Genomic DNA, 17,026 nt, shown 5'->3' with positions numbered 1-17,026 from the left:
CTGTACTGGTGTTGACGCCCAGCTCCTGACTGGATCACCACCCACTTCCTCCTTCCACATGCCTTTTGTCTGCTAGCTCACATGTATCCATGCCTATAATGGGGCACGCTAGTGATTAACTAGTTACATCTGTGTTACTGTAACACATCCTGCTAGTGCCTCTCACACCAGCCAGGAGAAAACAGCCAAGGGCCATGTATTTCTGAAACCTGTTTATGATGCATTGTGGTTTCCTCAGTCACTCACCAGCTGCACCTGGCTGGCTTGCACAGGGCACACAGCTCAATGTTGTGCTGTCTACTATGGGGTTCTGGCTGTGGTATTGTAGCTGGCTGCAGTAAGTAGAGTTAGCCTGGCTACTCCCTATATAAATATAATCTAGTCATTCTATTTCTATGCTACTCCCTCATCTGAGTGTAAATTGTGGGATCTGGCCAAGGTTTTAAATGATGTACAACAGCTTGGTAGTGTTGCCCATGCTCCCTTCTGCCTTTGGCGATGGTTCGACTACTTGATCATGACTTTCGCTGTGATTTAGTCGTGGGGGAGTTTCTGAGAGAGACTGGGAGATTCCGTAGCTTCTGGGTTTTCTATTTGAGAGATGTGCTTGTGGCTCTGTTGGTGTCTTAACTTGGCTGTTCTCTTTAAAGAGAGACTTACTTAAAAACTATTTGGAAGCAGCAGCAGGTCAGCACATGCTCACGTTGCCGGGATCGAAACATTCCTGTCTGAAGTCCCAAGCAATCTGAGTGAGTCACTACCTCCAGCATCCTTATTTTACTTACCACGGTACTGGGCAGCCCCTCCCTCCGCCTCTCCCTCTCTGCCTCCTCCCCCTCAGATCCCCACTGCCTGCCTGCAGGTGGTAAAGGCCCACTTGTTCTGAGAGGAGAGAGTGGGAGGAGAGGGAGGAGAAGGGAGGAGAGGGGGAGAGTGGGTGGGGTGGAACCTGAGAAAGTACAACATGCTTGATGTTTCCCTCCTACATGAATAATATGTAGATACTGAACATATGGGGATTTGGGTACAGTTGAATTTAAAAGAGATGGTAATTTAGGACATTATTCAGATTCTTGTCTTGGCTTAGCAACTATAGTTAAAAAAAAAGTTGCCTGTGGCCAACAGCCAGGTAATTAAAAGTCAACATAGTAGCATAGGGATTTTATAAACCATATGTTGGAATTATCATGGCCAGGCCAACTAATGACCTTGTGTAGTGAACTACTGTGACTGGTTTTGGATCTTGAGGGAGAGAGTCTTAACAGTGAGTAACCTAACCACTGTCAGTTTGCAGACTCTGCACCTCACAGGGCACAATAACATACCACTTAAACGGCAGAGGGGCCAGTGAGGACTGGAGCTCCACAGCTGAGCCCAAACTCAACCCAGCCTGCATCACAATGTTGTGGTTTTAGGAATTTAAGATCAGTGAGGGATGAAATCACTGTAATGTGAAGTCATTGTGATGTGAGGTTGTTGTCTCAAAGGGGTTGGAGGGATGACACAGGTCCAATGACATGTCCAGATGCCGGGCTGGTTGGCACCAGGAGTAGCAGTCAGCAGTGCTACAGTACCGCCACCAGGCTACCGCAACCAGGCTACTGCCACCAGGCTACCGCAACCAGGCATCCATGACTGGTCCACAATCTACCACACTGACCACATGATCACAAGACTTTGATTGCTGGAGTATGACTCACTAAGGATTTTATTTTTCCTCAGATAATTATTTTATTTGACCAGTTCACTGCAGTTTGTTGTAGTGCTCTAAAATGATTTCTGGTGGGTTAAATATCTAGCTGAGAGAATCGCTCCCATTATTTCAAGATGCACGGCCCTTTATGTGCATGTCTGTGAAACACAGCACTGAGTCATGGGAAACCAATGTTGGAGCTGTAAAAACTAAGTACAGTATCTTGAGTGTGAAATCCCAATCAGGGAGCCATTTGGTCCTGAACTCCATGGAAAATGTCACATGTCCCACCGTGCTCAGGGGCTGTGAGCTGAGGAGAAGAGGAGAGGAGCCCTGAGCCCCAGCCCACTGCAGCCAGCCCAGCACTTTCCTCTCCTGTGACAAAGGCTAGAGGGAGAGAGAGGGAGGCAGGGAGCCCTCCCCCTCTCTATGAGGGAGGGGGGGTGGAGGGGGGGTTGAATGGGACCAACTAGTGACCTCAGGCAGAAAGAATGTCCCCGTTTGCTCAGGCGGCCCGCTCCCTTAGCAGAGCACCACAGTCAGCGAGCGCAGAGGGCTTTGTGTTTCACCTTCCAGATGCACTCGCCAGAGCAAAGGTCACCAGACAGACACACAGCAACATGCCCCAGCTCCGGCTCACTGGTGTGTTGTTCATTTGAATGTAATGGTTTTTATAAGTTTAGTCACTCTGAATTAAAAGAGCTCCTCCTCTGTAGTCAACAGGAAATATGTTTTTTCTCTCTCGTCCAGCCTCCAACTCTAAATGCTAATAGTTCCTCGCTTTCAGTCTTAAGTCTCACCTATTGTGTGAACAGCATTCTTCGGCTGCTATAGCCATTTATGTGGGCGTTAATGTATTGCTATCTCCCAGCAATGTGACACTGTGTGTGAAATACAGCGATGGCATACATTTGGGTGTAAAAAGGGGGACATGTCTTTCCCAAGCCAGGACACCCATAAAATCAATGGCAGCTCAGGACGGCAATTAAATCTGACTAATCCTGCAGATTTATGAGCTCTATGCGCTCTGTCTGCCAGGCTGAAGTCACTGCGCTGCCAGAAAGAGAAGAGACTGCTGCTGCCATTTAGTGCATTTGAATGGGCATGCATTAAGAGAAGCATCGCAGGGGGCGCAAAGGCCAGGGCCAGTGTGAGTGAGCAGTGAGGAGATCTTTCCTTTTAGGTGGAATTCCCTTTTATCCTGTGGAATTTAGTGCTACTGTGCTCATGGAGCCCCAAAATGGTAACTTTGGGGAGGGACTAACTGTTAGTATGGCCCTGGCTATACCAGACATGGGGAAATCCTTTGCTCAGGCTCCTATATTTGGGCTGTGGTGGTGAGTGTGTGTGAGCTGTACACAATGGCACTGGTGGTGGCGAGGAAGGGTGAGGAGGAGGGGGAGTTTGTAAAGCTGCTTGGGCCTGGTCTGGATGGTGGGGCTGTATTGATTGTTTGCTGGTTCTAAGTAGAAGGAGTCCCGTGGGGATCAATGGATGACCAGAGTATTGAAACAGTAATGTGGACCTCAAACGAGTAAACCTACATTATGCTACTATCATCTGCTTTGGTCACTGGTGTTTCCTGTTGACATCTGTTATTGTTGTGGCTTTAATGGAACAGAGAGGAGTCAGGGGAGTAGGAGGCAGAAAGTCAACTCCCATTTCTGTTTATTCTCAACAATGCAGTTTTGGATAATGTATTTCAAATATCATCAGGAGAACCCCTGGAGCATTTCAGCATTGTTCAAAAGGCTGGAAACACTATTTCCTTGATGTTTGAACTTTCTTATAGCCTACGGGTTGGGTAAAATCACATAGCAACACTTTTACAGTTTTCACTTTGACAGAGTCTGATACAGGAACACTTCTATATCCCAGCTCACACACTTACTTCTCTTCTTCAGGGAGGAGGCTGAGAGGGAAAGCTTTCTACAACGTCAACGGCAAGGTCTACTGTGAAGAGGACTTCCTGGTGAGTTACAACATATGTTGTCCCTGCGTGCCTCCTAATGCACATGCATTTATGTTTATGTTATGTTCATTATGCAGATGTTCAGAGGTTGAGTTCTCCATGTCCTTCATACACACTCACCCCTCAATGACAGACTTGGGAGAGGAGCGGTTGCACATTCTAAAACACTCCAGAGGAAACAGATGTTTCACTGCTACAATTAAAGTTAAGCACCACCCCTCCAATTCCCACTAATTTCCCCAAAATTTCCCCAAGGAGCACAATTACCCCACTGCTCTCATCCCATTACTCCCCAGCACTTAGAATTATAGAGGGAGGCGGAGTGGCTGTGGGCAGCTGCAGGCCTCAGACTGCCTCCTGTATGATGTATCCATCTGCCCAGGTTGGACACAATGGGGAACAGAAACAAGATATTAGTATGTATTGATCTCTTATGGACATCCGTCAATCTATAATCAATAGGAACCAGGTGTTTTATAGCAGTCGTTTTTGTCTTCCAAAAAGATACAGACTTATTGTTTATCACTACTGAATTAGGTTGTTAGGTTGCAATTAACTTACTTAATGTAAATGATTCACTCCATTACACATAGACATTGCCCATTGGCCCCTAAAACAGACTTTCAATTGGTTCAGAGGATGAGTGCTAAGAGTGGTATTGGGTCTCCTCATACTGTAGATGTAAAGAATAGATTCTAAATGGGTCAGGTGGTGGATGTGACAATTAATCAATCAATCAAATGTATTTATGAAGCCCTTCTTACATCAGCTGATGTCACAAAGTGCTGTACAGAAACCCAACCTAAAACCCCAAACAGTAAGCAATACAGGTGTAGAAGCACGGTGGCTAGGAAAAACTCCCTAGAAAGGCCAGAACCTAGGAAGAAACCTAGAGAGGAACCAGCCTATGAGGGGTGGCCAGTCCTCTTCTGGCTGTGCCGGGTGGAGATTATAACAGAACATGGCCAAGATGTTCAAATGTTCATAAATGACCAGCATGGTCAAATAATAATAATCACAGTGGTTGTCGAGGGTGCAACAGGTCAGCACCTCAGGAATAAATGTCAGCTGGCTTTTCATAGCCGATCATTCCGAGTATCTCTACCGCTCCTGCTGTCTCTAGAGAGTTGAAAACAGCAGGTCTGGGACAGGTAGCACGTCTGGTGAAAAGGTCAGGGTTCCATAGCCGCAGGCAGAACAGTTGAAACTGGAGCAGCAGCACGGCCAGGTGGACTGGGGACAGCAAGGAGTCATCAGGCCAGGTAGTCCTGAGGCATGGTCCTAGGGCTCAGGTCCTCCGAGAGAGAGAAAGAAAGAGATAATTAGAGAGAGCATACTTAAATTCACATAGGACACCGGATAAGACAGGAGAAATACTACAGATATAACAGACTGACCCTAGCCCCCCGACAAATAAACTACTGCAGCATAAATACTGGAGGCTGAGACAGGAGGGGTCGGGAGACACTGTGGCCCCATCCGACGATAGGGCCAAACAGGCAGGATATAACCCCACCCACTTTGCCAAAGCACAGCCCCCACACCACTAGAGGGATATCTTCAACCACCAACTTACCATCCTGAGATAAGTATAGCCGAGTATAGCCCACAAAGATCTCCGCCACAGTACAGCTCAAAGGGGGGTCGGGCGCCAATCCGGACAGGAAGACCACTTCAGTGACTCAACCCACTCAAGTGACGCACCCCTCTTAGGGACGGCATGGAAGAGCACCAGTAAGCCAGTGACTCAGCCCCTGTAATAGGGTTAGAGGCAGAGAATCACCGTGGAGAAAGGGGAACCGAGCAGGCAGAGACAGCAAGAGTGGTTCGTTGCTCCAGTGCCTTTCCGTTCACCTTCACACTCCTGGGCCAGACTACACTCAATCATAGGACCTACTGAAGAGATGAGTCTTCAATAAAAACGTAAAGGTTGAGACCGAGTCTGCGTCTCTCACACGGGTAGGCAGACCATTCCATAAAATTGGAGCTCTATAGGAGAAAGCCCTGCCTCCAGCTGTTTGCTTAGAAATTCTATGGACAATTAGGAGGCCTGCGTCTTGTGACCGTAGCGTACGTGTAGGTATTTACGGCAGGACCAAATCAGAAAGATAGGTAGGAGCAAGCCCATGTAATGCTTTGTAGGTTAGCAGTAAAACCTTGAAATCAACCCTTGCCTTAACAGGAAGCCAGTGTAGAGAGGCTAGCACTGGCTAGCACATGTATTCATTTTTCTGCATCGTTTTTGGACAGAAAGTTTCTGATTTTTGCAATGTTACGTAGATGAAAAAAAGCTGTCCTTGAAACAGTCTTGATATGTTCGTCAAAAGAGAGATCAGGGTCCAGAGTAATGCCGAGGTCCTTCACAGTTTTATTTGAGACGATTTTACAACCATCAAGATTAATTGTCAGATTCAACAGAAGATCTTTTTGTTTCTTGGGACCTAGAACAAGCATCTCTGTTTTGTCCGAGTTTAAAAGTAGAACATTTGCAACCATCCACCTTCTTATGTCTGAAACACAGGCTTCCAAGGAGGGCAATTTTGGGGCTTCACCATGTTTCATCGAAATGTACAGCTGTGTGACATCTGCATAGCAGTGAAAGTTAACATTATGTTTCCGAATGACATCACCAAGAGGTAAATTATATAGTGAAAACAATAGTGGTCCTTAAACGGATCCTTGAGGAACACCGAAATTTACAGTTGATTTGTCAGAGAACAAACCATCCACAGAGACAAACTGATATCTTTCCGACAGATAAGATCTAAACCAGGCCAGAACTTGTCCGTGTTGACCAATTTGGGTTTCCAATCACTCCAAAAGAATGTGGTGATCGATGGTATCAAAAGCAACAAACACTAAGGTCTAGGAGCACGAGGACAGATGCAGAGCCTCGGTCTGACGCCATTAAAAGGTCATTTACCACCTTCACAAGTGCAGTCTCAGTGCTATGATGGGGTCTCAAATAGAGGTCGACCGATTAATCGGAATGGCCGATTAATTAGGGCCGATTTCAAGTTTTCATAACAATCGGAAATCGGTAATTTTGGAAGCCGATTTTGCCGTTTTTTATTTTTTATATATATATATTTTTTTTTTTACACCTTTATTTAACTAGGCAAGTCAGTTAAGAACACATTCTTATTTTCAATGACGGTGGGTTAACTGCCTTGTTCAGGGGCAGAACGACTGATTTTTACCTTGTCAGCTCAGGGATTCAATCTTGCAACCTTACGGTTAACTAGTCCAACGCTCTAACCACACGAGGAGCCCGCCTGTTACACGAATGCAGTAAGAAGCCAAGGTAAATTGCTAGCTAGTATGAAACTTATCTTATAAAAAACAATCAATCAATCAATCATAATCACTAATTATAACTACACATGGTTGATGATATTACTAGTTTATCTAGCGTGTCCTGCGTTGCATATAATCGATGCAGTGAGCATTCGCGAAAAAGGACTGTCGTTGCTCCAACGTGTACCTAACCATAAACATCAATGCCTTTCTTAAAATCAATACATATTTATATATTCCTCAGATAATTATTTTATCATATATTTTTAAATCTGCATATTTAGCTAAAAGAAATCCAATTTAGCAGGCAATATTAACCAGGTGAAATTGTGTCACTTCTCTTGCGTTCATTGCACGCAGAGTCAGGGTCTATGCAACAGTTTGGGCCGCCCTGCTCATTGCGAACTAATTTGCCAGAATTTTACGTAATTATGACATAACATTGAAGGTTGTGCAATGCAACAGGAATATTTAGACTGATGGATGCCACCCGTTAGATAAAATACGGAACGGTTCCGTATTTCACTGAAAGAATAAACGTTTTGTTTTCGAGATGATAGTTTCCGGATTCGACCATATTAATGACCTAAGGCTCGTATTTATGTGTGTTATTATGTTATAATTAAGTCTATGATTTGATAGAGCAATCTGACTGAGCGATGGTGGGCACCAGCAGGCTCGTAAGCATTCATTCAAACAGCACTTTTGTGCGTTTTGCCAGCAGCTCTGCTGTTTATGAATTCAAGCCTATCAACTCCCGAGATTAGGCTGGTGTAACCAATGTGAAATGGCTAGCTAGTTAGCGGGGTGCGCGCAAATAGCGTTTCAAACGTCACTCGCTCTGAGACTTGGAGTAGTTGTTCCCCTTGCTCTGCATGGGTAACGCTGCTTCGAGGGTGGCTGTTGTCGATGTGTTCCTGGTTCGAGCCCAGGTAGGAGCGAGGAGAGGGACGGAAGCTATACTGTTACACTGGCAATACTAAAGTGCCTATAAGAACATCCAATAGTCAAAGGTATATGAAATACAAATGGTATAGAGAGAAATAGTCCTATAATTCCTATAATAACTACAACCTAAAACTTCCTACCTGGGAATATTGAAGACTCATGTTAAAAGGAACCACCAACTTTCATATGTTCTCATGTTCTGAGCAAGGAACTTAAACGTTAGCTTTCTTACATGGCACATATTGCACTTTTACTTTCTTCTCCAATACTTTGTTTTTGCATTATTTAAACCAAATTGAACATGTTTCATTATTTATTTGAGGCTAAATTGATTTTATTGATGTATTATATTAAGTTAAATAAGTGTTCATTCAGTATTGTTGTAATTGTCATTATTAAAAATACATTTAAAAAATCGTCCGATTAATCGGTATCGGCTTTTTTTGTCCTCCAATAATCGGTATCTGTATCGGCGTTGAAAAATCATAATCGGTCGACCTCTAGTCTCAAACCAGACCTTCTTCAGGAAGGCAGTGAGTTGCAGCGGAACAGCTTTTTCTAAAAATGTTGAGAGGAATGGGAGATTCGATATACATTCGATAGTTTTTTATATTTTTGGGGTCAAGGTTTGGCTTTTTCAAGAGAGGCTTTGTTACTGCCACTTTTAGTGAGTTTGGTACACGTTCGGTGGATAGAGAGGTTTATTATGTTCAACATAGGAGGGCCAAGCACAGGAAGCAGCTCTTTCAGTAGTTTAGTTGGAATAGTGTCCAGTATGCAGCTTAAAGGTTTAGAGGCCATGATTATTTTCATCAATGTGTCAAGAGAATTGGTACTAAAACACTTGAGTGTCTCCCTTGACAAAGTCCCTAGCTTCCTCAGAGTATTGACCACCAGCTCTGCCCTGTCATCGGGGCAGATGGTCTGTCTGGGGGGGTTAAAGGGGAAGCCTGGAGTGCCCCTCCCCATGCACCCCTCACCACCCCATCTCCAACTGCTGCCCCTGTCCCACCATTACCCTCCCCCTCATCTCACCCCAGGGTCATGTGCTTTGCAGGTGGTCACTATGGGACAAACATAACGATGGTAATGCATGTATAACTCACATTTAAATCCCTCATTGACTTCAATGTGATATCTTATGTTCAAGTTACACATGTCTTACCTCGAGTTCGGGTACATCTCCTTGTGTTTGTGTGACTGTGGTCCAGACTTTAGGAGACCACCAATAGTAGAGAGCTGAGGACTGGATGTGTGCTGTACTCCTTCTGTTAGTAGAGTGCTCTGATGGGTTTGGTTTAGGACAGGTATCGTTACAGCAATGCCACTGGTCTCTCATATACATCTCAACAAAGAGAGGAGACAAAGGAAAAAGGACCAACTCCTTTCACATCAATATAAAGAGAGCAGCAGCACCCCCTATAGATGGTGTCATTTAGGCTGTACTCTGGGTCCCTACATTTACATTTTGGTCATAGTGTTAGGGGTTCTCAAACCAGGGTTGGGGTCAATTCCAATTGAATTTGAAATTCCAATTAAATTCTTGAATTCACTTATGAAGTGGAGAATTTACGTTGAATTCAAATCAAATTGAATTGGAAGTAGACTATTTGGACTGTTTCAATTTAAATGGAATTGAATATTTGTAAATTTACCAGTTATTGGAATTAATGCACTTAGTATCAAAAATGGACTGCAGAATTTGTTTTAAATCATTTTAACTTGTATTTCTATATTTCCTGTATAAATAACTAGGCTGTCTGAACAATGACATGATCAGCCTCTATTATATAATTTGTGGAATTCTTCAGGAAAATATTGAATTGGGAATTTAATTATTGGAATTGACCTAATATTGGAATTGAGAGGAATTTAATTATCTCTGAATTCAAAGACTGACATACAATTAAAATGGAATTAAATGGAATTTATAGGGATGAGTTCAATTAGAATGTAATTTGTGGAATTAACCCCAACCCTGTCTCAAACACTTAAAGGTGTCAAATTTAGCCATCCTCTCTTTTGTAATGCTGCACTCCCAAGTCTCAACGATACACAGTTAACAGTCACCATGTAACAGTTTCCATTGCTACATGTTAGAATATTAACAAGCCCAGTGATAAGTCTCTTTTTTTATCTCCCACAGTACTCTGGCTTTCAGCAGACGGCAGAGAAGTGCTTTGTATGTGGTCACCTCATCATGGAAATGGTAAGAAATAACCTAATACTGTAGGAGGGCCTGCTAGATAGGGATACAAGACAATCAGCAGAACAGTATGCCTGTCCCTCTCTGGGATTTCTCTTTAGCAGTACTGTATCTCTTCTTGACATGTGGCATCATACCTCCTAGTTTAGTTTTGCTTCTGTATCTGAATGCCAACGGGCTGGTGTGATTGACTCCTACTGAGAGGCCTCAATCTCTAGCCTTACCGTTGTGTGTGTGTGTGTGTGTGTGTCTGTGTCTGTGTGTGTGTGTCTGTGTCTGTGTCTGTGTGTGTGTGTGTGTGTGTGTGTGTGTGTGTGTGTGTGTGTGTGTGTGTGTGTGTGTGTGTGTGTGTGTGTGTGTGTGTGTGTGTGTGTGTGTGTGTGTGTGTGTGTTTGTGTAGATCCTGCAGGCACTGGGCAAGTCCTACCACCCTGGCTGCTTCCGCTGTGTGGTCTGCACAGAGGGTCTGGACGGAGTGCCTTTCACTGTGGACGTGGAGAACAACATCTACTGTGTTAAAGACTACCACACGTAAGGACATGTGTCTCTCATAGATAATGCCAACGTGATGAAGTCAGCATGCAAGAGTTTCTTCATTCCGCAGTACTCTTTAAATCCTGGTTTGTGCTGAGACTGAGATGAATTATACAGCATGTACCAAGACTTAACTTCTACTCTGTTTCCCCCACAGGGTCTTTGCCCCAAAATGTGCCTCATGCAACCAGCCCATCCTCCCTGCTCAGGTAATGATGTGCCAGTGACTGCTTGTATCCTCTCAGCTCCTGGCACTGGTTGTTTTTTTATTTTATTTTTATTTAACCTTTATTTAACTAAGCAAGTCAGTTAAGAACATATTCTTATTTTCAATGACGGCCTAGGAACAGTGCCCTTGAACTGCCTCTTCAAGGGCAGAACGACAGATTGTACCTTGTCAGCTCAGGGATTCGAACTTGCAACCTTTCGGTTACTAGTCCAACGCTCTAACTACTATGTCAGTCATATATAGTATATACTGTCGAGGGTTAGGCCAATGCGGTTTCTGTCTGAATGTTACGAGATTGCCATTTTCTCCTCCATAGCCGTTGCTAAGTGATAATTGACGCTTCCGCGCTGTGCTGTTTCTTTCTGATAGTTTTCAAAACCTATGAAGATGTGCAGTGAAGGCAGATGAGCAATTAGTTGACACCACAACACAGAACCTACGTGGATACACCTTATCCCGAATGATAATCAATAAAAACGTCTGTTAAATTCGCTGCTCTGTTTTGCTTGATTACAGAGGGTCATTTCATAGGGAATTGTTGGAGGCGCTCTCATATTGTTACATCTCCCAAATTTCGAGAATAAAGGCATTAACATGGCGTCCCTTCTAAAACCAATGGCATCCGTTCTGACCCAACTCTCTTAATATACACCTCTGGTTGTTGGTGCCAGTGGAGTGGTGGAAACGGGAGGGTCTGACTGACTGTGTGTGTTTCCTAACAGGGCTCTGAGGAGACCATCCGGGTGGTGTCCATGGACAAGGACTACCATGTGGAGTGCTATCACTGCGAGGTGAGACAATGTCATTACCACCCTGTTTGTGTGTCTTGTCTTATTTATGTTTTGAACGTAGCCAGCACATTGGCTATGATCATTAAATGTCTGTCCATTTTAGTGTAAATGCTATGGCAGTGTGGGTGTGTGCACTACACACACAAACTGAACCTCAGTGAGTGGCAAACCATTGCAAACCATGGTGACTCATTGTCCAGGCACATTCCAGAGTTGAGCTGTGGGAGAGGAGAGGGTAGGGTGATAGCGCTGGACTCAACTGGACATCAGACCAGGGGTTGTTGTTTGACTACCCTGGAATCTCAGCACTCTGAGAGGCCGTTCAGACCACTTACTCACTCAGACACATGTACAGGAAATCATCCCACGTGACCTACAAACCTCAGTGTAATCAAAGTAATTAGTCAAGTCAGCCAAATTGAATTCCTGACAGTGCATTCATTAACACAGCAGTTTAATGATAGCTGTGTCAAGTGTGAGTCATTGTAACCAGGGCTCAATAAAGTGTGTGATTATAAGTGTGTGTGAGTTTGATCAAGAATTCCATGTTTAATGGCAAAAGCTGGTTGACTCATTTCATTATCACACATTCCAGGGAATAGCTCATATCCCGTCTAGGTGAGTGATAGACAATAGGTAATCATAGGTAATCATTCAGCAGCCTCTGTGGGGTTGATAGTCATTACAGGGGTCTAAAGTCCAGGTCGGCAGGGGATGGAAAATTCATCACATATTTAAGAAATGGTTAAGAGCCCCGTATAATTATTATTTATTTAACTAGGCAAGTCAGTTAAGAACAAAATGGCCTACCGGGGAACAGTGGGTTAACTGTCTTGTTCAGGGGCAGAACGACAGATTTTTTACCTTGTCAGCTCAGGAATTTGATCGAGCAACCTTTCGGTTACTGGCCCAATGCTCTAACCACTAGGCTACCTGCCACCCCGTGTAAACTTGACAGGAATACCCATCAGTGGCCTCTCATATCAGTCGAGAGGTATAAAAGGTAGAAGTACATATCTGAAATATGGATCGTTTTGATATCCAGCACCTGCTGTAATGCATTGGATGGGTATATATAATATTTTCCTTCACAAATGTCCAGCTACTGCAGTTCACTGAGTCTATCTCTCTCCCTCGGTGTTGTAGGACTGTGGCCTCCAGCTAAACGACGAGGAGGGTCACCGCTGTTACCCCCTGGATTGCCATCTGCTCTGTCACGGCTGCCACATCCGCAGGCTCAAGGTCCCGGTGCCCGGCCACCAGCCACCCAGCTACCCACTACACGTCACTGAGCTGTGAGAGGGCAGGGTCGGCGAGGAACCAACCCCAGCCAACCCCAACCCACCGCTGACCCGCCTCCCAGGTGACCTGAGACAACAAAGAAGAAGGAATCCCCCGCCCACGGAATCCCGGGAATTTCGGAACCTCTTCTTGCATGACAGAACAGAACAGAGAGACCCTGGGAGACTTCGCTCTCTACTTGCCGGCCGTGCCCTGGGGAGAGGAGATATACAGGGCCATGGACAAGTCACAAGACCGGGCTGGGAGAGAGTCCACGTCTCTCTCTCTCTCATCAGTTTTTTTCTCCCTCCTTCCTCCTTTTGGTCTGTGAACAGTGAAGCAGGCCGAGGCCCCAGCCCACCCAGAGGCCCTGGCCGACGTCAGCACCGTGACCCCTGCACATTCATCACAGTGGGGACTGGCCTGGATGGAGAGAGGGGGCCACTCTCTCTATCCCTCTCTCCATCACTCTCTTTTTCCCTCCCTTTTTGTTTTCTTCATTCCTTCGCACTGAAGCCCAATGCCATGATGCATTTACTGCTCCTCTGTCAGAGAGAGAGAGAGAGAGAGAGAGAGAGAGAGAGAGAGAGAGAGCAGGACAGCGTCTCTGCCAGGAGGCTGGGAGGCCATGAAACAGGCCGCTCATAACATTCCAGCACTGTCTGGCAGGGTTAGAGGGTTGGACATGCTGTGCCTTCAGAGTGGCCTTCCACTGAGAAACCTCACCGCATGGTAACAGTGCCACAGTCCAGCTAGCTACAGCTCCTTTTGGCTATGCAAGGGTACCGAGTCTACCAGCCACAACCGAGCGCCTTCATGTGACTCTGTGACACACTTTCTTGTACCATCCCTTCATGTGACTCTGTGACACAGTCTCCTGTACCATCCCTTCATGTGACTCTGTGACACACTTTCCTGTACCATCCCTTTGCTCCAGTGCTCCTTGGCATAGCGGATGTTCGTGGCACCGCATGTGCTGTCAGTAGCCAGTAGCCACAGCGCTAGCCTGGGCAGGCACTCATTCCACTTAGCAGTCTTAGAAGACGTGACCTCGAGAGATTCACAAGTGTCTCAACGATTATAAAACGAGAAAATAAGTTAGAAGCACGTAGATTGTCTTTTATACATGCCTATATATTTTGCAGACATTTTCCACATAAGATTCTAGAAGTGTAGTGTATTCTTTTGCTGCATTATTATTATCAAATGGAATCGGAGGCCAAACGAGCTGTCACAGTCTTAACGGTCCTCTGAAGGGTATTGGTCCGTTGTTTAATTTCTCCTCAAGGACACGTCCTAGAGGCCTCTGTGTTGTCGCTCTGCTTGGTCATGCGATCCACTGACCTGTTAACATGTACAGTTTCACACACTGGTTATTTGACCCATATGGTAGCACTGAGTAAGTGAGTGTCTGACCATTGAGAGTCCCCACATATCCTCCTCATGCAGATGTTACTGTGTCATACCTACTGGTTGATCTGATTGTCTGGTTGGTTGTGGGAGTTGCTGGTCCAAACCGTGTCCCTGGAGAATCCATCCCCCGTGTTTTCCCTCGCTGGTTGTGTTGTTGTGTGCGTCTGTGTGTGTGTGTGTGTGTGTTAGTCTGTTGGTCTATAGACGCTGAGTGTACTAAACATTAAGAACTGCTCTTTCCATGACATAGACTGACCAGGTGAATCCAGGTGATGTCACTTGTTAAATACACTTCAATCAGTGTAGTTGAAGACAGGTTAAACCGGATTTTTAAGCCTTGAGACAATTGAGACATGGATTGTGTATGTGTGCCGTTCATTGGGTGAATTGGCAAGACAAAATATTTTTAAGTGCCTTTGAACGGGGTATGGTAGTAGGTGTCAGGCGCACTGGTTTGTGTCACGAACTGCAAGGGTGCTGGGTTTTTCATGCTGAACAGTTTCCCGTGTGTATCAAGAATGGTCTACCACCCAAAGAACATCTAACCAACTTGACACAACTGTGGGAAGCATTGGAGCCAACATGGACCTGCATCCGTGTGGAACGCTTTTGACACCTTGTAGAGTCCATGTCTGATGAATTGAGGCTGTTCTGAGTGCAAACTGGGTGTAACTCAATATTAAGGTGTTCTTAATGTTTGGTATACAGAAGTGTGTGTGCGTGCGTGCGTGCGTGCGTGCGCACCAGTGGCAGTGCCATGGTGCATGTACCTTGTTGAGTGAGCAGGACAACGGCCACCCAGCTCCACAAAAAGACCCATGCTCTCTCAATCTCTCTCTAACAGAAAGGATGGGTTAAGGTTCTGACTCAGGCCTACCCAGTACCTGCTCACAGTAGCCTAGTCAGAGGAACTGTCCTCTCATACTACTGAATCTAACAGACAAGGAGGTTGACGTAGAGATTACGGAGAGGAGGGGCCGACACAGGCATCATGTGCTTTCTGATGTATCCCTCGATGAGATTCTTTGGAATGTAATTATCAGTGTATGTTTGGCAAACTATTGTTTATTTTTTGCTCTGCTTCCAGTTGTACATTTGCAAAAGTGAAAAGGCTAGTATCCCTGGAGTACATGTTTTTGCTGGGAAATTCCCTTTGATGGTAGATAAACTGAATCTCAGCATAGTATGATGAGACTCCTAGTCAAGGAATGTGTAATATACTTGAAAATGAGGCAATGGCATTTTCTGAACTGTAGTTTGAATAGTACAATGAGACCCACTCATATCAATCTCAAATCATTTTTCATTAAAGCAGAATTTTTTTTAACTTGACAAGAGTTGATCCCCTTTCAGGATGTCTTAATACACCTCTTTTTAAAAATACTACTTCAATTCCATTTCTATTGCATAGCACACAGCTAGTTTCCCCATACCTGTGCATAAAGAGGCTAGTTATTCTTTCATCCTCTGTCATAAATCACTCTGAAAGTGAAGACTTCTCTATCCTACCAGTAGTTTTCAATAAGCACATATGACACCTCTGTCACATCACTTTTGTATAAGTGTTTGATTACCTAGATGGTTCATAAAAAAGGAAACTAGATTTATTTATCTATACATGAAAAAGTCAAAAGTTATTTAATGTATTAAAAATCAGGACGTATCATTTAACTGTAGATTATATAATCTGCTTTTTAAATAAAGTGGTTTTGTAGCTAACTTAAACTAAATGATGATGTCTTTTTTGTTGTATGTGAAGTCATATGATAATTTCTATCCAAATGATGGCACTTTGTTGAACTACAACACAAATACCTTGTTACCATACTATTACCATGTTATTACCATTTTATTGCATGTTGTAATGTAGTGCTACCATTGGACATAAATCAACAACGAAATGTGGTAAACCTGGGAAGGATATGGGAATGATTTAGCCTGAACTTGGGAGTGATATGGACAACTGACTTTCCCGTGGCCGTGCCTTGTCTCCCTGTGGAGAAGATGGATGCTTACAAAGATGAAAAATCCCAGCTCTGGATGAAAGTCCCATGCTGTTGTTCATGCCTTCCAGTTACCTCTGTGTACTCAGAGATGTTTGTTCTAGAAAGATATCATCGTCAGATCAGAGCTACTGCAATTGTGGTGTGTAATTACATCCCCGCACGCAAGTCTCTCCAGCAAGTGGTGTGATGGAGGATCCCTCAGAGAGCAGAGCAGAGAGCAGCCCCCACCGTGGTATGTACAGTATGATAGCTCTGCTCCTGACAGTCATCACTGATAGGGCAGTCTCTGGGGTATTGTTGGCTCTGGAAGTAAACAGTCCATCTGCACTTTACTGGAATCAGAGGCCATATGTATCAAGCATCTCAGACTGCGATTGGTGACATCATTTTCCATTTGCCCATTGTGATCTATAAGGCAAAACGGATCCTAAATCAGCACTCCTATTCTGACACGCTTGATAATTACAGCCCCAGACCCACACTACTGGGCTTGTCATGGTTACTAAGTTTTAGTTATGATGAGTTGGGGTTGACCATCAACTCACTCAACAAGTTCTGAATCATAAAACGAGGTAGAAGCATCTAACACACACACAGACAACCTGCTCTGGGTCCGTTTCTGCTCATTTACTCTTTGTTTTCTGTCTATAATCAGG

At 44.6% G+C, this 17,026-nt stretch overlaps 1 protein-coding gene across 1 annotated transcript in view; it reads left to right on the top strand.

The window, feature by feature from the left end:
• LOC139563161 (Wilms tumor protein 1-interacting protein homolog) overlaps window positions 1-16,091 on the top strand; it is a 39,799-nt gene extending 23,708 nt beyond the window's left edge. Inside the window, exons 3-8 of the mRNA XM_071381498.1 lie at window positions 3,598-3,665; window positions 10,057-10,119; window positions 10,517-10,647; window positions 10,808-10,859; window positions 11,602-11,670; window positions 12,817-16,091. Coding sequence (XP_071237599.1) covers window positions 3,598-3,665; window positions 10,057-10,119; window positions 10,517-10,647; window positions 10,808-10,859; window positions 11,602-11,670; window positions 12,817-12,969 — 536 coding nt within the window. The 3' untranslated portion in view covers window positions 12,970-16,091. The remainder of the gene's footprint in view (window positions 1-3,597; window positions 3,666-10,056; window positions 10,120-10,516; window positions 10,648-10,807; window positions 10,860-11,601; window positions 11,671-12,816) is intronic.
• Window positions 16,092-17,026: the final 935 nt, after the last annotated feature.

Source organism: Salvelinus alpinus, chromosome 33 (genome assembly GCF_045679555.1).
Source record: "Salvelinus alpinus chromosome 33, SLU_Salpinus.1, whole genome shotgun sequence".
Classification (NCBI taxonomy): Eukaryota; Metazoa; Chordata; class Actinopteri; order Salmoniformes; family Salmonidae; genus Salvelinus; species Salvelinus alpinus.
Note: the sequence above shows the minus strand (reverse complement) of the source record. Positions and strands in the feature narration are given on the sequence as shown.